The 25,408-nt window shown below is 47.2% G+C and overlaps 1 protein-coding gene across 2 annotated transcripts in view; it reads left to right on the forward strand.

The window, feature by feature from the left end:
- The window catches only part of PLD1 (phospholipase D1), a 72,867-nt gene extending 47,698 nt beyond the window's left edge, over window positions 1-25,169 (forward strand). For both annotated transcript variants that reach the window (XM_085322303.1, XM_085322304.1), the window contains 10 exons: window positions 208-326; window positions 460-573; window positions 9,482-9,592; window positions 10,289-10,377; window positions 13,627-13,740; window positions 14,739-14,788; window positions 15,760-15,894; window positions 18,168-18,321; window positions 19,443-19,557; window positions 20,143-25,169. In XM_085322303.1, the coding sequence (XP_085178429.1) occupies window positions 208-326; window positions 460-573; window positions 9,482-9,592; window positions 10,289-10,377; window positions 13,627-13,740; window positions 14,739-14,788; window positions 15,760-15,894; window positions 18,168-18,321; window positions 19,443-19,557; window positions 20,143-20,367 (1,226 nt within the window). In that variant the 3' untranslated portion in view covers window positions 20,368-25,169. The remainder of the gene's footprint in view (window positions 1-207; window positions 327-459; window positions 574-9,481; window positions 9,593-10,288; window positions 10,378-13,626; window positions 13,741-14,738; window positions 14,789-15,759; window positions 15,895-18,167; window positions 18,322-19,442; window positions 19,558-20,142) is intronic.
- Window positions 25,170-25,408: the final 239 nt, after the last annotated feature.

The following is a 25,408-nucleotide window of genomic DNA, read 5'->3' on the forward strand; positions in this document are numbered from 1 at the left end:
AAAATATCGTAGAGYCAATTATCCTGCTACGGTCTACGGATTTGGGCTGGGAGTGGGGGGTTCACTGCACAGTAAGTCTGAAGTGCTCTGCACAGCCATCAATGTCATGCCCCAGAAAGCTTCAGCTTAATGAAAGGGACCCCACTATATTCCCCATGAATACATGGATTTTGGAAAAAGAACAGGTATGCCTTCCTGTCCCCCTAGATTTCATTGACCGGCACACCACACCAAGAATGCCGTGGCACGACATCTCCTCCGTGGTGCATGGCAAAGCTGCACGCGACGTGGCGCGTCACTTCATYCAGCGCTGGAACTTCACCAAGGTAGGGGCGAAGGAGGTGGCATGTGACCATGGATGGCCTCCTACCCCAGTGCCCACAGCACCACCTACAACATTCAGTTTTCTCATTCTGCTGTGTTTTTTTCTCTTGTGTTTTTTTTTCTTTGYCGGGGCAGATCATGAAGCCCAAATACCGATCCCTTTCCTACCCATTCCTGTTGCCAAAATCTCAGCAAACTGCTAATGAGTTGAAGTACCAGGTGCCTGAGGCTGTTCGTGCCACAGTCCAGGTGGGTGTTGATGGTCTTCTGCTCACATACTCCTGAAGTGAGCTCTTTTTGCATCTTTCTAGCAGAAATTTAAAAATGTAAAATGAGGAACTCTTATTTATTTTAGCTTGTAACATAGGTGGTCAGATCATCAGTTAAAATAAAATAATGCAGCTGTTTCAGTAGAGATGTGRTAATGTACCCCTTCATCTTCGGAGATAAGTGGAGCAAACTGCAGGTAGTACTCAAGTTGTGGGAGTGCTGTAGCTGTGTAATTTTCTGTTTTGTTCTCTGCTTCTCTTCTTCTAATGCCTAACGTTTGTTTTTCTGCTTTGGGAAGGCTAGTGGGTTGGTGTTGGCTACTGAGTATTTATGCAAGATCTGAGAATTATCTACTAGGCTCCAAAGTCTTACTGGGGACTGGTAGCAGTCAGCTCAGAGCCCAGTGACTTAAGTGGAGTGTTGGGGCTGTTGGTTTCTGTGTTAAACTTATTTGCATTTTATTCAGCAACCGCTTAGTCACGTGGGTCCTTTGCAGTTCTTCAGAGTCAGCCCATGGTCACGTTTGTTGTAATCATCCTCACAGCTGGAATTGCAATAATAGCTATATTTAAAACCCTAGAAGGGTTTTAAGAGGAAGAGTTTGGGTTTAAACCCTAGCTATATTGTGTGCATATATTGAATATAACTTAGTGGGTATATACACGGACATGTTGAAGAATACCAAGTTAAAATAGTTATGTCAAAACAGCAAAACAATTGTGAGTGTCTGTGGCAGAAAGATGTGTGAACTAGCAGCGATCAGATCAAAGCGAGGAAGAGATCAAAGGGTGCCTTTTCTGGCCGTAGTGAGCGTCCACCCAGGTGGCAGCAGCGCTTGGGGAGGCTTCGTGTGACAAGAGGCGGTTGTGCAGGGTTTGTGGGTTGTCAGGCATTTTTTGCTGCTTGCACGTGGTGTGAGTGGTGGCCAGCGTGGGGATCTTGTATCATCTTTATGTTGTGTAAAAGGTTCGCGCGTGCTTTACATCAGCCCCCAAAACAATGCTTGCAGCTTATTGAGAAATACACTCTAGCCTCAGGCACCGTCACGCTTCTCTTTGGCTGTGAGCACCTCCCAGGCTGTCTGCGACGCCAGTTTATTTGGAAACCTTCATGCTTTCGCGGAAGCGAGGGGGCTTGTGGCACCTAAGCTCACTCTGACTGCAAGACTAAAACTTTTAAACTGCAAGTTTTGCTGTAGCAAAGAAAAGTTCTCGTTACAGAATTAGAAAGTTACCAAAGGAGAAATTAAGCTGAACATAGTCYCAGATCAAACTTTTCTTCGGCCCCATACCACAGAGCTGCTGACTTAGGAAGGAGGATGAATACAAGCATGCTCTACCCTAGCAGATTGATGGTGAGCTGTTTAAAAACTAGCCTCGCGATGATGTTATTGGGGAGCTGCAAATAACTGATACATTGCAGGAAATGATAGTCTGTTCTCCGTGATGCCATAAAGGGAAAAAGAATGCAGGTTTGTCTTGTGAATTATTCATTTGAAACTACCTTGATCATTTCTAATTTATGTGCAATTGCAGCCCTTAGAGACTCATTGGAGCAGCCCAGCCCTACACAGCATATGGCTAGATAAATTAAAACAAATGACGTTAGGCTTGAAAATATGTTGTTGCCCTGCAACACGCTGGCCTTCGCTGCCCCTTTGAATGCAGCTGCAGGGGAGAGCAGTATTTCACTCTCGGGGTGACGGCTGCTGTGCACAGCACTGTGCACTGCTCAACTGGAAGTGCCGGAGCTAAAGCTGCCGAGGCTGGTGCATTCGTGCCACGAGTGCTTGGCTATGGAGCTGGGGTCCCAAAAGCTGTGTCTGCCCAGTGCTGCGTTCGGACTCCTTACCTCTGCCTYGCAGGAGGGCTGAGTTTTGTGCAGCTGGGTCGCCCCTACACTGAAGCACCGTTTGTTGGACMTAGAGCGGGATATCCGTTGTGGGGCGTTGACGTGTTTTGAGTCTCCTTTTTTCCTTAAGATGATCTCCTCAAGCTCTGAGATATCRTTTTGCATGCGTGCACTGTAATTTTGGCTGTCTCCTCAGTAATGTTCTCGTTGTCCTGGTTTTCATTCATTCCCAACACAGCAGTGCACACGATAGGAAACCTGGTTACTGGGAAACTGTGTGGGAACCTGAGGAGGGTGGGCTCATGCAGAGAGAAGAGTGTAGCTTTCCTGAACCACCAAAAATGCTGTGGACGTCYCTGAAGTCCCCGCTGCAGGTTAATGACTGGCTCAGTCGTTCTTCCTGAAGATTTCAGATTTGACTCCTGCAAACAGTTGGGGAGAGGGGAGGAAACGTGCAGTCTGAACCTGAACCTGGTACCTTTCTTCTGGGGCTCCCAGGCTGCATGCTGGCCCAGCTGGCCAGGCTGTGCACAGAGCAAGCCCTCAGAAGCTCCTTTAAGGACACTTTTCCATGGGCAGACCACTGACGGCTTCAGTTTTAGGCAGGACCAAAGCCTGGCGTCTTCCCAAAAGCAGTGTGCAAGTGTGGGGGGACTTGGCAGGCACTATGGTGGCTCTTCATGCTGCTGCAGCTGATGTGATGGGACACTGCCCAGCTCCTAAAGTAGTGCTGGAGCCCGGCCTCGAGTACTGCATGAGCCATGTGTGCTTTCCCCCTTCCTTGCTGGGTTATCCCAAGTGGTGGAGTGCTAATACACCTGCTGGCTTTCCAGAAACAAATTTTCTTCTACTTTTCTTTTTCCCTGCTTCCCTATCAAAATTTGCTGTTTTCTGTAGTATTCCTGAACATTAGCGAGACAGCTGCGTTTGCCATGAGAATTACATTTCTCTTTCTTACTAGCTCCCCAGGGCAAGGCACACCAACAGTGACATCAACCTTCTTTCTCTCCGATATACTAGTTTAGGACCAGAGGGCTGTAGGTTCCCACGTCTCCTTTCAGTGGTATGGTCCATAAATAAGCAAATATCCTAGAATCTTTCTCTGACTCTTTTTGTCCAGAAAAACGTAGGAATATTTTTCTTATTGATACCAAATCTTTTATTTGAACAACAGCCAAACACATATTTGGTATCTCTGTTGTGGTGCTGTTCAGAGACTTTATAGGTGACGCAGACCAGAAGTTGCTGCCTCAAGGTGAATCCAGCATCCAGACGCAATGAACATTCCTGACCAGTGCGTGGTTCTAGAAAATCTGGCGGCTGGTCTTCATGTTTCTGAACTTGTTTGCAAGTCTGCCTTCAATTGTGGTAGATCAAAGGAAGAGAAAACACACAGGATCTGTGGGGGTTGCAGTGTTACTGTAAGCTCAAGCAACTGACCTGTCATCAACAGATTTTGGCCTTATTGTGCCATCTGGTTTTGCTCTGCTTTGTCAGAGGAGAACACCAGAAAGTGTGTGTTCAGGAGGTTTTGAAAGAAGACTGGAAAGCGGGAGCGGCACTAAAATGGGATCCCATGCGGGTAGAAGGAACATAGTTTGCATGTGGAGGTACAAGCTAGAAAGGAAGAAAAGAGCTAGTCAGTTAGTCAGACATCCTCTCACTTGAGCTTTGGGCTTTGCTTACAACAGCAATCTGATTGCACRTTGACTATTTTTTTGTAAGAATCAAGCAGCGTTCTGCCAAAGGCAGTGCCAAGTTCTTCCAACTCTTTCCATTCCACAGTTTGCAGTTATCATCCAAAGAAAGCATAGGAAAGGACGTGACRTGGTGAGGCAATATCTAGTTCATGATGTGAATGCAATGAGAATTTAATGCTCTGTCGGTGGCTGAAGGTCTTCTTAGAAGCCCGTATGAGAGCCTGCGTTGTTCGGAGTTTACGCACTAGCCCCCAGCAAACAAATGTTGTTACTGTTGTACGGGTTAAAGAAGTTGAARAGAAGACAGGCCTGGCATAGCACTTAGCGGTGCTATTGTGAGACTTCAGCGAGAGAAGGAAAAGACGACTCAAGACARCCCTCTTATTTGTGAGGGCTGCGCTGAAGTAGCTTGTGACCTTTTCTCCCTGAGAGGGAGAGTTTGGGTTTAAACCAGCTCTCTTAGAGTACTGTGATAGGAAAGGAGAAATTTCCAGGAGCAACAGACAAAATAGCATTTAAAGATAAATACACACTTGGAAGATTYTTACATTCCACTTTTCTCACCACTGATGTTTTCCAGCTTCATTTTCTAGGGGCTGCATCCAGCAGYTTCAAGATGCTGGCTTTGGTGGCTRCAGAGGTCTTGTCCTACCCCAGGGTACTAATCTGTCRCTTCCGCGTGTCAGTACGGCTGCGGAGTAGCACTGTGATCAATGCTGGTTGCTCAGATGATCCAGATTAAAAATAACTTTCTCTTTATTTTCAGGAGGTCCGAGCCAGAACTCCTTCCATGGGTTTTGCTGCCAAAGCCAGCATTTCCTGAAACCACTTCTTCACCCTACACGTCCATTTCTTGGTCTTGCATGAAAGGGTGAAACAAAACTGAWTTTTCTTGTAGTCCTGTATTACCAGAGATACAGCTGGGTATTTGTGGTTATACCTGGTAAGGGAAAGTGAACGGAAATGTGCATATAAACATTGTTAGGATGGAAGAAGAGGGCCCCAGTGACTGGGATGCAATCTAGGATATGGAGGAGCTAGATTCAGGGCAGCACCCTGGCATAAGCTTCTTGGATGATGCTGAGCCAGCCTTTTAGGACCTGCCTTGACACTTTGCTCTGCAGGMCAGGTTAGAGGGAAGCTATTTCTTTAATAGCAGGAGTGTGCTGACACAGCTGGAGTGATAGTTTTGTTAAGAGGGTAAAAAGCAACTGAAAARGGGGATAGGTACAAGGACTGAGTCGTGCAGCCAGAGGACTGAAAAGGAATTGTCCTGTTGTGATTGCTTTGCCCCAAAAGCTCTCCTGTCTGATGACTTCTTCAGCTTGGAACAGACATCTCACAGCAGTTAGGCTGCTCTTTAAAGTGAGGGGATTCTGCACTACCAAGCTCACAATTTAGAAAAAARGTATTGATTTATTCCTTGTGCCAAGCAAAGTTTCAACTATTGCTGCTGTAAAGGAAGGTGTGGAAGTTACTTTGTTCAGTGCAGGGCTCAGCAACTTATCTCCAGAGCAGAAATGACTCTTTGGGAATGTGGACAAAGTTAGTCAGSTAAAAGTTATTAAGGATCAGTGATTCATGCACTGTAAAATTACAATCTGCATTTTTCCAAGAGTGCAATTCCAGATTGCATTTGCTGGTGGGGCGCCCTGAACTGCTGCTGCCCGTGTCATGCTGAGATAAGGAGGTCCCCAGCCTGCTGTGTGCATGCTCTGTGTCCACAGACTTTCCCCACAGCAGGACGAAGCAGCAGAGGAAGCTCTGCGGGGCTGCTTGCYGCCAGCTGGGCAAAGCAGCATAGCTGCGCGATCCCCTGGACGGGCTGGGGGACACTGCCACGCTGGTGTGACTGCAGCTTCCTGGTGGGAGGCTGGTGCCTGTGCAGAGCCGCGTAGTCGGTGAGCACCTCCTCTGTGCACAGCCACACAGTTTCACTGCGGCTGGCCTGTGGTCTGCAGGGTGCTGGGGCTGCAGGGAGCGGAGAGCTGTTTATGGTGACKTCCATCAGAAGTGCGGAGGCAGCAGAGTCCATCTGAGCAGCCCACATATGCTGCTTCCTTCCCACGCAAGTGTTGGTCCAGCCGTTGCCCCACATCCTTCTTCTGGCACAGGCACCATAGCCATCAGGTTTTCCCAAGAGACCAGGCGGTAAAACTGCACTACGCATTAGTGGCTTTACCTTCCTTCTCCAGTATGATTCCTGGTGGCAATAGGAGGAGTAGCTTATTTTCACTTCAAGAGTATCCCTGAACTTAAAAATAAGATCCTTGTTTTTCAAATCTTGCTGCCTTGCTACTGGACCCATGGTCTGGATCACAACACTTGAGCTGTTGGTGGTTGTGTGTGAGGTGGGATTAGAAGAAGGTCACTTGCAGCATTTTGAAGTGAACAAAGGTTTGTTTTTGCCTTTRTTCTAAGTAGTTTTATTTGATCCAATTGTTCTTCCTTCTTCCTATAAAGTGTTTATGGGATCTAGGCTCTGTGAGCCCATGTGTACCTGAAGGGCAAGTCCCAGAGCTGGCACTGACCCAAAGGGGAATGCTTGCAATGCCCAGTGGACACTAGGGCTCAGATCTTGAAGCTTGTGGCCATATGAGGCAGCACCTGAGCCATCACCTTGTTCTTCAAAAGCCCCTGAGAACTCTTTGCACCACTGTCTGCTGTACCGAGTGTGTGTGGCTTCAAGGTGGACTTYGAATCTCTCCAGATCATGTAGCTTCCTCTTCCTGATCCTATTTCTACCAGCCCAAACAWCTAAAATAGAGCACCAGCCCTGATTGTATCTATCTAGTGTAAATCAGCACAGCACTGATTTCCGTGCTGATCTTACACCACCTGCACACTTGATTCTCAGGAGTTTGTCATGATGAAGACAGCCTTGGGGTTTACACTAATTGTCCATTGACTGGTACACAGCATGAACCAGGCACTCTGGTGCTAACTGGGTAATGCCCCATTGATCCTAATGTGTTGGGGCCACCTTGCCTGTGTTGGGAGGGCTCAGGACCATAGCCATTGCAGCCAGGCTGCTCCCAGGAGCATGTGCTGACCGCTGAGTCCTTGCTTGTTGGTCCACATATTCCTGAAGACACTTTACAAAGTCAGGTCATGTTCTTTGTCATCATGTTTGAATGAATGCGGTTGTGGACCACTTTATATATWGTCATTTCCAGCCTTAAGCAAAAATGGTGCAAGCAATCACAGTGAAAGATAAATCCCAGAATTAGATGTCCAGTCAGGTAGACTTTCTTTGAACTGATCTCGCTCGCTGTCAATTTATAATTTCACACCTGCTGCCATACACAGCCATTGGTAAGCAGGGTCAGCCAAGGGGCCAGAAAAAGAGCTGTGAGAGGGCCAGACACCACAGACTGGGAAGCTTGTCACTGCCGAACAGTTTCCCAGACATAGCAACTGGCTCCTACAGCTGTCAAGGACTTGTTGAAGGGAATTGCGGCTCTTCGCTTGAGTGCTAAAGCACACAGAGCAGCAGTCTGCACAGGCAAGTGTGCTGAGGGTAAGAAAGAGCAAAACCTGCGTGCAGCCAAAGCTGTAAATATGAAAGAAAATTAGCCAGCTTTCTACCCAGAAAAGCTGTTTCTCTGTCCTTATTAATACAACAGGTTGCAAACTGTGAAATGCCCTTTCAGAAGCTGAGCCCTGTATGGTGCTCGGTGACTTTGTCTCCCCTGGCTTTCGGAGGGGTTTCAGTGGTGCTCGTCTCTGGGACTGCATACAGCTCTTCCAAAATGTAAAGCACCAAGCGATGCTAAGCTTTGCCAGCAAAATGATTGATTAAAGCCTCTCGGGCATGAGTAGTGCACAGACCTCTGGGCAGGCTGCTGCTGCTGGGAATTGCTGGGATCCCACCTGGCAGTGGCTTTATGCAAGCTTAACAGAGGTTTTCACAAGCGATGGTCAGCGAGCAGCCGTGCTTCGGCGGCTGCTCCTGATCCGCAGAGGACGCGAGGATGTACAGACCACCCCTTAGCTCAGGTTGCTGCAGCCCGTACTTCTGCTGGAGACCTGCGGAGTGCTGCACGTTGAGGGTGAGCGGCAGTGACGGAGGGACAGGTACAAAACGAGGAGCAAATCAGAAGCCAGAACTGGGTATTGAAAAAGAGAGCAAATCCATTAGAAGGTCTTCCAGGGAAAAATCTGGTTGAGCCCCAGAAGGAAACGGGGATTTTACATTTCCCTATATGCACATTTCACAGATTCTTAGCACTTGGATATTGTCCTGTGCATAGTAGACCTGCATGCTGGTATAATGGCTGAATCAAGATGCCTTAAGGCTATTATTTCAATGTTTTATGTTGATAATGTTTAAAGACAGGCTAATGAAGAATAATTATTTCCCCTTAGGACATACCCAGGCAACACTTAATTAAAAATTACATTTCCATCTAGGAAAATGTCACTCAGGATGTACCATCAGTTGCATCTTGATGGAAAAGGCAGGAGTGGGAGATGCCATAGCAGGGAAGGCTCTTGAGTAGGAGCTGACTGCAGCAGAGAGAGGAGACTGTCTGCAGTGGACATTGCTAAGCATGGATGAGAATATGACCAAAGGTTATTTCTCATACTCGTTTGGCTCTCTTACATAAAAACTGCRGGAGGCAGGGTGAAAATGTGCCCTAGGGATCTTGCGATATCTACTTAAAGAGTGGATTTACGGTAAAAGTAAATAAATTAATAAGTCTGGGGAGTTGAATTCCTAGGAATTAAAAAGTCAAATAATCACAAATCTGATGGCTTTTGCAAGAATTTGGCAGAAAAAATAAATGACCTTAAATGTTTAGGACAAAGACATGGCTTGTTACTGGACTGCGTGAATAAAGATGTACCTCTGTTTGTGCGGAAAAAAATCATTAATCCAGCTAGAGACTCCAGCTTTAAAAATTTCTAAAGAGGATATTTGTGAGTGGTCATGTCCTGCTAAAGTAAGGGGTGACTTGGAAACTTAGGTCATTTTAAAATTACTCTATTGTAATACTTCAAGCAAGAACGAGGCTTCTTTGTTCCTTTTCCTATTTCATGCAGAGCTGTTTAGGTGGAAGAGGGAAGTAATGCAGCAATGGGACAGGGCCGTTATGTTTTTTTATCAAAACGTTATTAACACTATTAGTGCTATTTTAAAGCTATGTTTCTCCTTATTATAAATGCAATACAAATGGTAAATGCTGTATATATTACCTTATGTAGTGAAATCCTGACAAATGAACACCAGTTTTTGCCGGTTAAGAGCATTGCCTTTTAAATGATTTACTTGCAATGCAGCGCTGTCCTGGATGGGGCTAGAATTGGAAGCGTTAATCTTTCCTGCTTTTCAGGTGATCCGTTCTGCTGCTGACTGGTCAGCCGGCATAAAATACCATGAAGAATCCATCCATAATGCGTACGTCAGCGTGATAAAAAACAGCAAGCACTACATATATATAGAAGTGAGTAGACACGAGGGAAAACACTGACGCTCTGAGCGTGGCTTGCAGCCGTCCGGGGTGTGGTTCTTTTTCTTAAGGTTTGGAGTTACCTTTCTATGAATTTTGAGGCGTGGATGTTGATACAGAACCTACTCTGAATCGTGGGGGCTGTTTCCTCTGACTGCAGTGCTCGTTGGAGCAGGCTGATGGGGGTGAACAGTGACAGTCGTCTGACCRTGAGGTGGAAAAAAGTTGGCCTCTCTTCGATGATTTTCTTGCCAGAATGGCCAGCAGCTTCCACAACCTGTGCAATAGTCTTCCAGTGCCCTTGATGGCTTTGCTGGGTCCTTGGTGCGTGCCCAAACCTACGCGCAGCGCATTGGTCTCGTGTCCATACAGCCTTAGAGCCCGTGGGAGTCTCCTGTGTCCGAGCGAGACTCGACGTCGCCTGAGCAGAGACACTTGCTCTGCTGGTTTTTTGCAGCATCTTGTTTCGATGCTCTTTATGTGAACTTTCAGGAATGTGATTATTTAGTAAAGAGTATTTTGTTCCCTGAATGAAACACAAACATACATTTAATTTTTTAAAAATTAACATCCTTTCAAATGACACAACACAGCTATCTTTAGTTGTTCTTGGCCTGAAATACAATAGGGGAATATTTTCTGTTCGTCGCTGGCACTGTCTGACTGTAGCTTTCCTTGCTTTTCCTGCAGAACCAGTTCTTTATTAGCTGTGCCGATGACAAAGTTGTCTGGAACAAGATAGGAGATGCAATTGCTCAGAGGATTCTTAAAGCTCACAGGTAACCTGTTATTAACAAGGCAATGAAAGGCTTCCAGATGCATTTATAGAATGTGATTTAAAATACTACTTTAATAGAAACAATTGTACAATTATTTTTCCAACGCAGCCCCTGTGTGGTCTAAATTGCACTTTCTCTTGCAGCAGTGAGACTCTGTAGTGGTTTCTTTGCAACCAGGAAGTGGTTTTCTGCACATATCTTGATGCAAATGTAATTTTTAACAGTGTAAATTGTTTGAAAAATGAAAAAAAAAAACCCTCTCATTGAAACACACCGTTGTTTCACAGCCTGCCAGTCTTGAACTGAGCAGTAAAGCAAGTTAATGGCTGAAATGGTTGAACTGAAATATATGGGTTATTTAAATTGCCTGTACAGAAAATTGCTTTTAAATAGCTGAAGCAAATGCATTTTGAGGATTTGACTATAGAGTTCAGCTGTTACTGTTCAACCAACCTTTTTCTGGTAAGTGCAGGAATTGCAGCCTCCAGACAGTGCAAGGGGACTGTAGTTAGTTCCTAGATGGATCAATCCAGATGTTTTGGACACTCCTTTTACTTGAGACTGCCTAGCCCCATGATAACATTATCATCACAGGTAGTGCCTTGTCTTCACTGTGACCCTACACTGCTTTACTTAAGGCTGCTCTTCCAGAGTCAGCCTTTGAGATATGAGTATGTCAWGTTTTAAACCACTATCCAGGTCTTGCTGGGCTAATGTGCAGAAAACTTTTTAAACTTATTTCTTTCATTTCTCTTTTGCTTTTTCACTGTATCTGGATAAGTTTCTTGAAATTATTAGATTTTTCCATACTGTAGTTGTCCAGAGCTATGSAGGGGCTCCTTTCTCAGAGGTGCCGAGGAGGTAGAGCGCTCTCGACCTACACAGATTTCCTTCTCTTTGGCCATTGAGCTTGGAAGTTGCAGCTTGTGTAAAAGAGACCAACCTGAGACAGTAACTCCGGCCTTTCAGACACAGCCGTTCAGGTACGGTCTGGAAAACCATGCAAACTGCTGTGAGACAGGCTCTGCTCAGAGGCACTGTGGAAAGATGAGCGCTTTTGAAACTGGGAGAGCATGGGTGTTATCTGCTGTGCCATTAACAGCAGAGTAGAATAACAGGGTGGAGTTACTCTGGTCTTGTAATCTGTGAGGAGCAATCCACAGCACAAATAGTTGAAATATGCTGAGGATGAAAAGCAGGGTGGACGTCATCAACCAGGGTAAATCAGGAGTCCTTCCAAGGCTGTGAAAGGTGCTAAGCAAAGTAAAAGCAGTGTCACGTGAATTAGATATTGTGATGATAAGATGAGCAAGCATCAAGAATGGAACAGGTATATCTGAGCAGAGCTGCCCCCTTCACGGATGAGGTGCAGCAGCCGAGCAGTTGGAAATGGCCCTGCTGGTATCTGCGTTGCAGCCCCGTGGGCAGCCGGATGTGGTGGCTCCGTGCAGGTCAGCGTTCCTCTGGAAGGTCACTTCACGTGACTTGCCCTTGCCCTTAGGACTGATTGTCATGGGCAGCTTTTCTGGACTTACCTGCTTTTAGCAGTGCTAGTGAGGGAGCAGCAAATTCTGAAGGTAATCTGTTAAGATATTCCYCTTATATAAAGTTTATGTGCCGAGTATCCTTCTCTCCAGGGAACAAGAAGTCCAATAAAAATATTAAGGGGGTCATACAAATTCTTCAGTGACCCATTTCCTCATGTGGTGCTTGATTCACTTCCGTATTATTCCAGTTTTATGCCAGCAGGATGTTGGTGGTTCTTCATTAAATACGAGATTCAAGCCAGTCTGCATGCCCCAAGGTGCTTGGCGTTGCCTAAGATTAAAAAGAAATTCAGACYTAATGGTTTCGTATGAAATGCATAYKTTCTAAAYTGTCACGGGAAAAGAGAGCAGGTGAGGCACAGGCGTTTAACTGTGTAAATAAAGTTCTTTAGCTAAGTTATACACATCTCCCTCTTCTAGACTAAATATTTTCAATCTTTACTAGAAAAATATTTAGTATTTAATACCTATTTTTAATTAGTTTAATAAATACTGGGCTTAGACAAACAAACTGTTCTTGTAGGATGCTTTTGTTAGTGGTTTTTTACATAGTACAAACAGTCTTCATTTCAGAGWCTTTCCGCGTCCTCTGCTGTCAGGTATAGGTAAGAGTTGGTTAACTGATTCTGTCGGATTAACTTTGTAACAGTGTATACTATGGCTCTAATTCGAATTGAATAAATATAGGTCTTCAGTACAGGTCTTACTCCCGGACCAGGTGAGACCCCGCTCTTCGCGAATCCTCTGTTCTTACCCAGAGGCACGGATTTTACGAGGCAGGAGTACGTTTAACAAAAATTGCAAACCGGCTCATCTTCAGGCTGGCGGCTGAACGGTTTTGTCCATGTTAAAGTGTGTTTGCCATCTAGTGGCAGGACCATTACGTGGARTTTCATCCTCCCGGCACGGTGATGGGAGTGCCGACACCCGGAGGCATCTTGAGAGCTGCAGGAGAGCAGAAGTGGCCCGGCATTTCAGTCGCCAAGGAAAATGCTGAAATGTGCCTTAAGAAAAGGCCCAAACCGCACAGTGGTCTTAGCTGTTGTAACCCAGAATTGGCTCACAGTTGTGGTACTGTTCGGCGTCGGGGAACAAAGATGAAACTGAGTTTTTGCAGATTGTAATATATGAATCAAATACTTGCCTTTCTGAATAGTCAATGTTTTACTTATGTCCTCGGGTTTTTTTTTTTTTCCCATCTCTTCTGGTGCTTCTGATTTCTGAAAACCGGAGTGTAGCAGGACCTTCCGACGAGCTTTTGTTTCTCTGCCCGCAGCAGCTCTGTGATTTGGGCTGTGCTCTGYACAACACCGTACCATCGGCGTGCGGCAGCCTCGGCGAGGCGGCGCGATTGAGGTGCTCGGATGAGCTTCCGCAGTGGCAGATGCAGCGTGCCAGATGACTAGCCTGTCCTTGCACTTCGGTGAAAGCGTGTTTCTTTTCCTTTAGCTTCTCTTTTTTGTCCTTGGTTGACAGTAAATTATTTCTTCTCTCCGTGATCATCTAAACGTTTTGCTAAAGTACTGATTACAGGTGATGAAGATCTAAAACTGGAAGTACATCCCACGCTTTGCCGCCGTAGAATCTGCATAGTAGCAGAAACCAAGCGAGTCAGTCCAGAGAAACTGAAACCATTGCGATTTTACGTTATACAAAGAAATAGAATTTGCAAACTAATGCTCTCCCCAAACTGTTGTTTTAGGGAAAACAAACGTTTCCGAGTGTATGTGGTGATCCCGCTGTTGCCTGGATTTGAAGGAGATATTTCGACTGGCGGCGGGAATGCGCTGCAGGCCATAATGCACTTCAATTACAGGTAGCGTATGTGGTCCTGCGCCCGGCGAGGTSGCCGGAGACCTTCCCGGGCCCCTCTGCGCTGCTGCGGCCGGTGCGCGGCTCCAGCTGCGATCCTTGTGTTAGGMCTTGTCCACACTGTCTCTTTATATAGTTTTCGCTTTTTTGAACTTGTTTATTTGCTTCCCTCGTGGTTTTGTGCGTTGCTGTATTCATTTTGCAGCAGTGACCTTAAGCTGGGGTTGCGTTCGAGCTGCCTCTGAGGCCCGCAGCCCACCTTCTGAGCAGATCTGAGTTACGCACGTGGCACTTCCCCGTGATACAAACGCTGGGATTGTCTAAAACAGGAAAAAACAGTGTCATTTTTTCTGATCTTTGGTAATAGTGGGAATGCATGTTTCTATTTCCCTAGCTTTTGGACACAGCAGCAGAAAACAGATGGTGATCGTGGTGGTTTAATACGTGTCTCTTACTAGGAGAGCACAGCCAGAGCGGGGCTGCCGGCAGCAAGACGCGGTGCCCTCTGCTGGGGGATGTTTAAATAGACACAGGGCAAAAACTCCCCAGCCCCGCTGTGCCCTTCCAGCCCCCTCTCACCTCTGCGGGCCTGTACAAAAGCACCGATTCCTGATTCCTGAGCTGCTCCCTATRTTTATCAAAAAGCTGCAAAATATATTTGTTTCCCTTGTTTTCCCTTTCTTTTTGCKTGATGCCGCTTCGCACCGAGACCCCCGCTTGGTGTAAGAGCGGCTCAGGCGCGTTCGTTATTGCTGTACGCTTTAGAAGAAAGGTGCTTTCCCGCGTGGAGGTTGGTTAGTGTGTGATATTTCCAGAAAAGAGCAGTTGTTACATGTCAGCATTTGTCTGGGAAAAATACGTGCCCTGGAAGTGCCGTTCTACTGGCGTGGAGTATGGAGAGTGAGCCTGGGTTTGCGCTTTACCTCGCCGAGCGAGTGCTGCTTCAGCGTGTCGTTGCTGCGAGTCACTGGTGTTGGTAACAGCTGCCTACCTTCTTTCCAGGACCATGTGCAGAGGAGAAAATTCAATTCTGGGCCAGCTGAAGGCAGAGGGTAAGAGCTCTAGTCCTCTCCTGTAGGCTGGTTTTAGTCTTGGGACACCGCTGCGGGGTAGATGGATCTGTACGATATAAATCAGATCCTCCAAGGGCAGGATWATATAAACCGCAATAGCCGGGAATGCGGCAGTTGCGGCACCCCCAAAAGAAGGGCAGAGACTCACCGAAAGCAGCTCTGCTTCGTRCAAAATACCAGTACAAAATACCTAGCAAGGCCCCGTCTGCAGCTCCTGCCCGGGCACAACTCGTGTTGCGTGTCGCGTTTGTTGTAGCAGACAGGTCCCTCGTCCTGGAGGGAGGCATCGCCGGGGAGCTGCCGACCCCCGTCCCCCCTCCGGCCCAGTAAACCCCGTCCTGGAACCGTTCCTGCCGTTCAGGGAACGCACGGAGGAAAAACCTGCCTCGTCGTAATGCTGTTTCTCGAGCTGCTCTCTCACGAGTCTGCCTGCTTGAATTTCCCCTGATAGAAATCAGAGCACCATGAAAAACACATAGCATAAATGCAAGAGGCGTRCGTAACGCTTCATTAGTTCTAATTTTTTGTATTAATCTGAACTGTAGACAGTGCACGCCAGGACATATTTTCCATACTGTGCATAGACAAAACACCTGCTTATAACCCCCTCTCTGCAGATCCTGTGGGAAGAGTCGCAYAGTCCAGTTATTTTCAGATGTTTGTATCAGTTGTGAGCACTGGCATGCTGCATAATAAGAGAGATTTGGGTCATTCTTTCACCAGGGTGAAGTATCTGAGCAGGCAGTGGATCAGAGCAGCATACAGAGCCCACAGGCATTTTTTAAGTCTATTTTTGAAGAGACTTACTCCTGTTATCTGTTCATTAAAGAAAGATGTTAAAAGTAAACTGTGTTATTCATTCTGGGCTTTATATAAAGAGGATCTTTTCTCTTTCATCTGTCCTTCCCCCTTCCTCATCCCATCTCACTTTGTTCTCCTTTAATTTTCAGTTGGAGATAAATGGATAAACTACATATCATTCTGTGGACTTCGAACATATGCAGAGTTGGAAGGAAARCTAGTCACTGAACTCATCTACGTTCACAGCAAATTGCTTATTGCTGATGACAACACTGTCATAATTGGTAAGCAGGGTGTTTGCGGGAGGATTTTGTACCATGTGATTATACCTGAAGTATTCCCTTAGCTTCTCCGGCATGTACGGAGCTGCAGTGACATGCTTTTTTTCTGTGTTATGATTTCTTCCTTGAGAAGTGTTTTGCAGTTAAAAAAAAAATGGATTAATGAAGAGGGAAGGCAGGAGGGAGAAAATGATTTGGATTTTTCTTTTTGGATTTTTTTGTTGTTGTTTTAAATCTCTGTATAATTGTTAAGAGAATCCCAGTGGAGGGAATTTTGTCCATCTGTCTTGTATCAAACTCTGCTCAACAGTAAAACTTGTGAGACTTGTCATCTGCTCCTTAAAGAACAGAATGTGCCGTAAAATTTGGAAGATTTGGACAACGTGTGTCATCTATCAGCTCCATTCCTTAAGAATGGGGAAATACGTTATAACAAGTAATAGATAGCTTTTCAGCTGACTGTTACCATATTTATTGTGAGGTGATAAAGCAAAGATGAGAGAGCATGGGYTCTGAGTTGCATTACAATAGGAAAGCAGAATTTAAGCCTGTTTCTTTAAAGAAACCCTTTTTGATCTGTAATATCAGTAATGAGAACTTTGCCAAAGAACAATTTAATACTAGATTTTGCAAGAATCAAAATACTCCCSTTCTTCAAAGAAGCAATCTGACCTGCAGGCTAAGACGCCTCGTGGTTAGGGCTGGGGTGGTTTGCCCTTTGGTTATCCTCTCGGGGGTCAGATCAGGTCTCTAGTGCGCAGAACAGCCAAGAAATAGATTTATTACTATAGCAGCAATGGAAGTGTTGCAGCTGYGGTGGTCTCAGAGCGCTCTCTGTTATTATTCTTCATGCTTATAAGCCTGAGAACCAGTTTTTTACGTTGTGTGAACCCCAGGAAGGGGTAAGGCGATGCGGAGCGTGCGAGCGCTGCTGGCCCGCGGGCTGGGCGCAGCTGCCCCGGGCAGTGCGCGTTGCGGGGCCGTGGGCGCCGCGGGCAGCGCTTCCCCGGCGCGTTCCCAGCGAGCGCTGGCGCTCCTGAGGAAGTGCAACCCCCCCCAGAGAAAAGCTGCCACAACACAGCGGCAGCCCGGAGGCTGGCACCTTGGATAGGCACAAAACTGTCGCAGGTAAAGTTCCCTGGGATAGTTTCCTGCCGGTGGACTGGTTAGGACTTTGATCTGATTGCTTGACRCCGCTTCACTTTTCCGCCTAAGAAGGAGGTTGAGTGCGTGCAAGCGAAGTACTGATTCGGCCCCCRTGCAGGGGAATCTGCTGTGTAGTGAGAGGGAAGGTTAAAGCACCGCGAGCGAGAACCTGCCCCCTGCCGTGGTGCAGCGTAGATGGAAATGGTTTTTTTTTCTTCCTAAATCCTCCTTCTTAAAACCTCCCAGCTTCCAAATACAAACGATACGTTTTCCCTCCTGACATTACTAGAGATTGAGAGGATGTCCTCATAAAGCCCATSCTGCTCCCTTAACTTATTATCCAAACCAAAAGCAGTTAAGACCTTTGAAAGCTGTGGTATCATTCAGCAAAAGCACCTGGGGAGTTACAGAGAAATTAAACTTTTCAAAAYGTTGGCATTAGCTTGACCGTAATTTAACCTTCTCTCAAGCCCTGGAGCTTCTGAAGCCTGTGAGGATGAGTGTTTTATCCTCATCCTGGCTCTCCGGGAGTTTGTTTCCCTCTCTCAGGAGGTGCCTCTGGTAAGGGGTCAGCTCTGACAGACCTTCATCCCAAAACCCTCACTCCTGAGCAGCCGAAACCGTGTCACGAATGAGCATGAAATGGGGGGTGCTCACGAGATACATGCATTGATTTTCTCCATTTTCAGAAATAAATGGAAGTAACCCAATCTGGCCCRCTGCCTTCTACTGGCGGAGGAAGAGACTGTCAACCTCTGCACTCTCCTTGGGCTTTGTCACTTGAAGTCGTGGGGGGCAGTTGAATGGGGGTGGCCTAACTTTACCTAGCTAAGCGCATGCACATGTCCCGCGCACAGACGAAGGATGCAGCAGAGCGAACAGTCCAGTGGAGCGACGGGGGGTGGCTGGTGGTGGTGTGGAGCATAAGTGTGGAGGAGAGCTGAAGTGATGCTTCCTTTGATGTAGAGTCACGCACCTACAGGTGTCTGGGATGTGCCTTTGCACCGAGGGTCTCAAAATCCCAGGCCCTGGAATACCGACGGCCCTTGCCTAGGGGCTGGGGTGATCTCTGGGGCCTGGACGTCTGCTACTGTGGTTTATTGTAGTTGCTTTGTTTTCTTCCTCTCAAGGCTCTGCTAACATCAACGACCGCAGCATGCTTGGGAAGCGGGACAGTGAAATAGCAATCATTGTGCAGGACACGGAAACCACCCCTTCCATGATGGACGGAGAGCCCTACAGCGCTGGAAAGTTTGCTCAGTCTCTCCGCCTTCAGTGCTTTAGGTACGGCCCGGGGCAATTCCTGAACGCCGCAGGGAGCACCAAGACCACACAGCAGCAGTGCTCTCCCCAGCTGCCCGAGCGCTCTTGGGCCTCGTGGTTTTCTGTGCAGGGCTTGCTCAGATTTACGCCTGGTGAAAGGAGTCAAAGCCTTTAAAATCAATGGAGCTTCAGATGCTTGCTTAAATTTAGCTTTGCCTGGCCTCRAGTTAGGCCAGAGTGTTTTACTGTTGCCTGGAGCCAGCGTTTCTCATGTGCTCCCGTTCCTCAGCTCAGCACCGGTTTGGCTTATAAATCATTTTACTCAAGCACTTAACTAAGAGAGCTCATAAACAAGACAGTGATATTTTGCCTCCAGATCCTGTTTTCACACTCTCTCAATTTTGGGTGGTGGTGTCTCTCTTTTTAATGGAAGTTYGTTCACTCAGAGCAACCATCTGGCCCACAACACAGGCGTTTTTTCATTAAGACCTTTTTCTCCCCCTCCTATTTCCCATCTGGACAGATATTAAGCAGAAGGAAAGGAGGCAGTAAGGCAGCTTTAAGGCTGACAGGCTATCAGAGGGGGAGCAAGGAGCAGGAAAGGCATTCCCAGAGCACCCAGTGATGTTTATTGGCAGTTCACAAGGAAAGTTTCTCTTTCCTGGTGTTTCGGTGGGGGGGGGGAGGTGGAGTGAGTGGAGTTTGGAGGGGGGGCCTGCAAGGTGTTGAGCTCATTAGGTCCATGCTCAGCTCCCAAGGCAATGGCTTCCTCACACTTCAAATAGATTGATTTTAATCCTGTCCTCTATTTGGCTTTGGAAAACCAGCTGTCCTCTTGAGGGGTAGCTTTTCAGTCCCTGACGGGTGATGTTGGCCRCTCTCGGGAGTGTCTGCACGTGACCTAGTGCAGAAAGGCTGGAAACTCTAGGCACTATTGCAAACAAGTAATAATAAAAGTAATAACACAGCCCTTCAGTATTAGCCTCAACTTTGGGATGTTTTTGAGGTAAGGTAATTTAGTAGCTGCCTCTGGCGTTCTCTTAGCAGCTTTTCTTGTTTTCCTTCTGAAGGAGTGGAGGACGAGAATAATGTTCCTGCTGTCTCGGCTTCTGTTGGCACAGTCTTTTATCTTCTCTTTCCAGGGTTGTACTTGGTGGCTCTGATCTCAGTGCAGACCACCAGGATCCTGTCTGTGACAAATTCTTCAAGGAGGTGTGGATTGCGACAGCAGCCCGCAATGCCACCATCTTCGATAAGGTGAAGCGTAACGGCTCCTTTTCCCATTCTCCTTCCAGCTTCCTTGTTCTCAAGAGATGTAATTGGGAGAAGCAGCGGCTTGTGTTTGGTGGCAAGAGGGGATGGGAATGGGAAGTGGGTTCAGATCCTGGAGCTGGTCAGAGATGTTTTGAGAGAAAATATAGTATCAGTGAAACACACAAGCTGCAAACGAGAAATTGGACTGGAGTTCGTGTGTCCTCAAATAATGGTGGCAGCCCAAGGAGGAGCAAGGTTTCTCTTTTTACTTATGTCAGCTGTAGCTCCGGTGAATTACTCCAGGTTTACTTCTTCTAGCTGGCCACAGAGTAAATGGAGTAGAAGTAAACCAGTTGCTTCTGTTTTCCAGTAATCCTTTTGAAGTGATCAGAAAAAGCCCTGGAGCTTCTCCTCTTCATGCTCTTAACTGTTTGATGGATTTGTGCATATCTTCTCCTTCTCCATTCTCCAGACTGTTAACTGAGTCGCTTCCACTAATGTTTACGTAATATTCTGAGTTCTTCTTGGGAACTGTATATTGCAGTATTTCCCCTGCTCTGACATACCTCTGCTTTCTGTTTTGATCAGGTTTTCCGATGTCTTCCCAGTGACCAGGTGAATAACTTAGCCCAACTGCGTGATTTCATCAACAAACCAAAATTAGCAAATGACGATCCTGTGAAAGCAGCAGAAGAATTGAAAAAGATTCGTGGGTTTCTAGTACAATTCCCCTTTCGTTTTCTGGAGGAAGAATACTTGCTTCCATCTGTTGGAACAAAAGAATCCATGGTGCCAATGGAGGTTTGGACTTAGGAAGATTGAGACTGCTTTATGCTTTAAAGTCCAGTTCTCTAAAAACAAGTTGATGAACAGTATAGGATTTCAGGATTTTTTTTTTTTTTTTTTCCGCGAAGGGAGGCAAAGAAATCTCTGCCAAACTAATGTGCCTTTCATAAGGATTTTGGTGGAGGAACTTCAAGCAAATTGACACTAGCAAAGGAGAGGATCAAAAAAGACTTGGAAATTATGACACATGAGAAGTTTATTCTCTGAAGAAGTTACTACAATTTCTGAGCACCCAAAGGATACAGGCTGCTTCCTAGGAAGGGAAACACATCCTAATACATATTATTACTACTGCCAGTGTAGTTGTAATGTACAGTAATTGTGATGTGGCTACGCAGGAGCTGCGGGACGCGCGTGCTTTCTAGAGCTTTCAGGTACCGGTGCATTTGTTTGCTGGAGCCCCCTCATCTCATCCTGTTCGTGGTCTGCCGGGACGCTTCTCACAGCTCTGGCGTTGTTGGGAAGTGCTGCTTGATCCTGTCTTGGGCATTCCTATGATCACAGCTTGTCAAGAGTAGATGTTTCATTTCTGTTTCAGGAACAGACTAGCAATCTTTTATCAGAATCAGTATTTTGGTCTCTTCTCCCCTCTTGGCAGGGAGAAATGTTTTTACTACAGCTAGAGCAATCAGCAGTCCTCACAATACGCAGCATGGTGCTATGTAGATCTTAGCAAAGGGCAGTCTTGGTAGAGCTAAAGGTGTCAGCAATTGCCAGTTTTCTGGCTTTTACAGACACGTAGTACATCAATTTGTTTAAACTGCTGGAAGGCTTTCTCCAAGAGAGAAACAAGTTTTAAACTGAAGCCTTAGATCTTCCTTGCTGAAGGAAGGTGAGGTGCTATGTGTGACAGGGAACAGAAACTCAAAAGCTAGCCTGGCCAGGTTCAGCTCTGTGCTTTTGATCCTTTACCCATGCATTTATAGTGCATTAAATACATAGACTTTTCTTTCCATTCCTTTTTCTCCCTATTTAGAAGAAGGGAGAGCTGAAATGTCAGGCCAGCTGTGCTCAAACTGAGTTTGCATCTTTTTTTTCCACTATGTAGTTTGGGTGGCGGAAAGGGAGAGCTGGTCTCTGTGATCTGCTTTGTTACTAGGCTGGCCACAATCAGTCGTGCAGAACACGTCTTCCCAAGTACAGGCAAAACTTAATGCTTCCAGTCATGTTTTGCATTTGTGTAAGACAGTTTCAGAAACTATTTTGCATCTTGCTGGGTGGTGAAGCAGCCACGCATGCAGTTCATCCCCAGGCAAAACACGGCCACTCCTGGGTGAGGAGGACGTTGCTCGGTTGGTGCTTGGTTGGCTCCGTCCCCTGTGTCTCTCGATTTCATGTCCTCCTAGTATCCCAACTGTGAGCTTCAGAGCTGTGTGCCCGAGAGGGTGGGAATGCCGTGTCGAACACGCAGAGAGCAGAAATACCTAACGAGAGAGTCCGGTCTGTGGAAGTGGGAAGCTGAACTCCCCTGCCCGAGTGCTGCCGAGAGGAATCCCTTGGCTAGCTGGACTGCAGATGTGGTCCTCAACTCAGCGTTCCTCAATGTGCTCAATGCTCTTCTGTGAAAAGACCAGATGAACTTTTATTTACTTTAGCTTTAAAAAAAAGGGGAGAGGCATTCATAGGGAAGTTTCTTTTTTCCTTTGTTTGAACTTCCAACAGTCTTACTTGTTTTCAACTGGAAAAGAAACACGGTGTTCCTCAAGCTAACTCTAAAATACGGCTGGCACCATCTCTTCCATTTTAGCTGATTGTCTTCTGTATCTTAGACATCAATAGGCACCAAGTAGTCTTGTACGCCGCGTCACCTGAGAGAGTAACAACCGAACGTTCCTCCAGGGCAGCTGAGATTTCAGCCGCTTCCTACAGCTCGCGCGGTTTTGGAGGTGCAGCTGTGACTTACGCGCTTTCATGCTTGGAGAAGCTGTGCCCTGGTTAGCCGGTTGGAAGTGCACGCGCAGCATTTTCGGTGATAATCTTGATTGGTCTGGGGGTTGAGGCTTTTGGCTGGTGCACTGTAAGTAGAGAAGTATGTTCCCCTGATTATTTCCCTTAAAAGACTGACCTGGGCTCACCTGCTGCTGAGCCAGGGCAATGCGCCATGCCAAGATCAAAGGTGTCTTGGTATTTCTTGCTAGTGCTAGCTAGTTTGCAGCTTTTTATCTCTTGATATGTTTTTAGCTCTTTTGGTTTGAACAGTGCTGCTAACTTTCAACACTTGGAGCCTGCCAGGGAATCGGTAGAGGCCGTAGATCCACGTTCAGCATCGGAAAGGCAGCGTGCAGCCGCGGCACGGCCCGCGTGAAGCTGCCTGTGACTCCTGTCGTCTTCCAAGTGCTCTCACCGTCCCCGTCCCGTGCTAGCAATGATGCTACAATCACTGGACTCCCCTTGCGTGATCCTTTGGGGTCGCAGCCACATGGGGGGGCTTCGGCACTCCGGTGGCACTAAACCCCCCTCTCCCAGGCTGCTTTAGGAAAAACCCACCCACGGCCGGCGCGGCTCGGAGCGCCCCGCGATGACCGCCGGGTTTGATGCCTCCTGAAACGTGGCTTTGGGGCTCGTCCGCGCTGTCGGCAGTGTCCCTCGGGTGCAGCCAGGGTCCTGGGGTGGGCGCTGCTCCCGATCCCGCACCGCCCTCGGTGCGCAGGGCCGGCAGCGCCGGGTGCCTGCGGCCGCTGGCGCCCTCCTCCGAGTGCCCCCGGCCTCCCTGGGGTCGCCCGCCGGCTGCAGTTTCCTTTCTTACGTTAAGAAGCCGCTGTAAGGGTGAGGTCGACCRCCCTGAGAGAACTTATTTCCGTACCTAAGCAATCACTACTTAGTACCGCAGCGTTTTTACTTCTGATGCGTTCACCGGGCTGCGGAGGAGTGGCTGACGCGTGTACGGTACTGCAGCGAGCGATGTGCGTTCGAGTACTAGCAGGCCCCGAAACAGCTGTTTCTTGTGGATTTTACTTCTTAAAACTGTAAGAAATGAGAGATTTCTCCCAGGCTCTGCTTTTTTCTTTTTTTGTAGTTCAACCTGAGTAAAGTCTTTTAWTTTTTTTTTATGTATTCCTTAATAGGTGCCACTCTGAGAATTCAGTCATTACCACATCTTTATATATCTTTAAATATTGTGATATTTTAATATATATATTTTATTGTATAGAGTTTGGGTTGGATAAAACTTTTAGTAGGGAATTGATGCATAGCTTAAAAAAAGAGATAAAATGTCATCCTATTTTAGACCTTTCCAAAATGTGATTTGTAGAAGAAATGCTGTAGTGTTCCACGGCAGCTGAAGCGCTCAGCTCGGCCCCTGGTCTCTCAGGCTCAACCTGCTGCGGGTGGGCACGTGCAGAGGCGGCGTCTTTGCAGCGTGATCTTCTCTGCGGTGGGCCCGTGCAGAAAGGGCGGTTGTCCCCAAGCAAGCAAGTGCATTCGTCACTCCTCATCCTAAGGAGGGGTGTTTTCACCAAGGCCATCGCATGAACGGTCTCTTGGTATTATGAAGTTGGGCTTCACTTTTGCCAGTGAAAGTGCGTGCAGGGAGAAAACCTCCGCAGGCCCGTGCCAGGCAAACACGTCTCTCATCCAAGGCAGCTGCCAGTAAAGTTGCCTGGCTTGATGTGAGCTTTGCTGGATTAAAACACAAACACTCTTTTTTTAATTTCTTTTGATCACATTTGAGAACCGTCCTGGTGCTTTTGCCTGGGGGAGACCTCAGTGAGGGTTTTGATGGTCATAATTCATGGTATCTTTATTTCTTCCAAGCACACATCCATGTACAATCAAACTCAGTCTTGGCTTGCTGTTGTTCTTTCCGTGTAATAAATTCTTCTGTGCATTTGTAGTGAACATGCTGTGGGTTGTATAACTTACACACAGAAGCTGCCCTTGCGGGCCATAGAAAGGAAACGTCTGGATGATCCTTCTGATGAGTGCAATTTCCTTTTCCTCCTGCCACACGGAAAGACCCAGATCCACGCAGGTCTAAACCGACCCACCTTGCTCAGCTGCAGAGCTGCTGCAGGCGCCCCTGAACCGGGGAGGGGGCAGAGGCTGGCGTCTCCTGGGGGGGCCTGCAAGGCCGTTTTGCATTTGCACAGCCTTTCACAGCCCTGGTTCTGCAAAGCTGATTCAAATGGGCAGTCTCTTCGGTGTCACTGCAACCCTGCCGAAATCAAGACCTTGTCGGAATCAAGGTTCAAGCCAGGAGCACGACACCGTGGCGGTGAATCAGTTTAAACGTTAAACTGGGGTAAATCCAGTTAAACTGGGGTAAACCAGAGTGGAACAGACCCACAAAACGTAAACTGACAGCTGAATGCAACGATCCTCTTTGGGTCTTTCTTTGGCCTGTTTTACTGTTGTGTTTTCAAGTCTTGGTGATTATTCTGTTTTTAACCTCCCAGTGTGTTTTCATGAAATCGCGTAGATGTAAATAGTTCTGACTTACCTGACCCCTTCCTGACACTCGGGGAAATGAGAAAAAAAAACAGCGTCAAAATTCACAGTTCTGGGAATGTTTCCCTGMATCGTGTCTCTGGCTGAACTAACAGACAAAATGAGAGTTTCCCTTTCCGACGTGGGCGCGGGTCTCTGTGCGCCCCCGCTTCCAGCGGTGCCGGTGTGAACGGGGACTGCTCCTTCCGTGAAGGCTGCTGGATTYGACAGCTCTCCCTCCTTGCTTCCGCTAGCGACTGCTCTCCTTCCCACTCGGGTTGTGTTTGCTAAACAAATGTGTATTGATAGACTGAAAATACAACTGAACGTCATCTGTCGAAGCGCTTGGGTTTGGTCTTGTTTCTACCCGTTTTGGGCCGCTCGCCTGGCGGGGCCGCCCCGGCTGCGGGCGGGGGAAGGCCCAGAGTTGCGATAAAAAGGGCTGGACCGAGTCCTTCCAATTCTCCCAGGGGAGAGAGACTGAAGTACAGCAGCGTAGGAAGAGACAGCTGGGCTTCCAAACGGATAGGTAGAGCCTGCTTTAGCGGTCCAAGGGCGTTGTGGAAGGCACAGGCAAAAC

This window comes from Rhea americana, unplaced genomic scaffold (genome assembly GCF_003343005.1).
Source record: "Rhea americana isolate MKP2758 unplaced genomic scaffold, rheAme1 scaffold_76, whole genome shotgun sequence".
In the NCBI taxonomy this organism is placed as follows: domain Eukaryota; kingdom Metazoa; phylum Chordata; class Aves; order Rheiformes; family Rheidae; genus Rhea; species Rhea americana.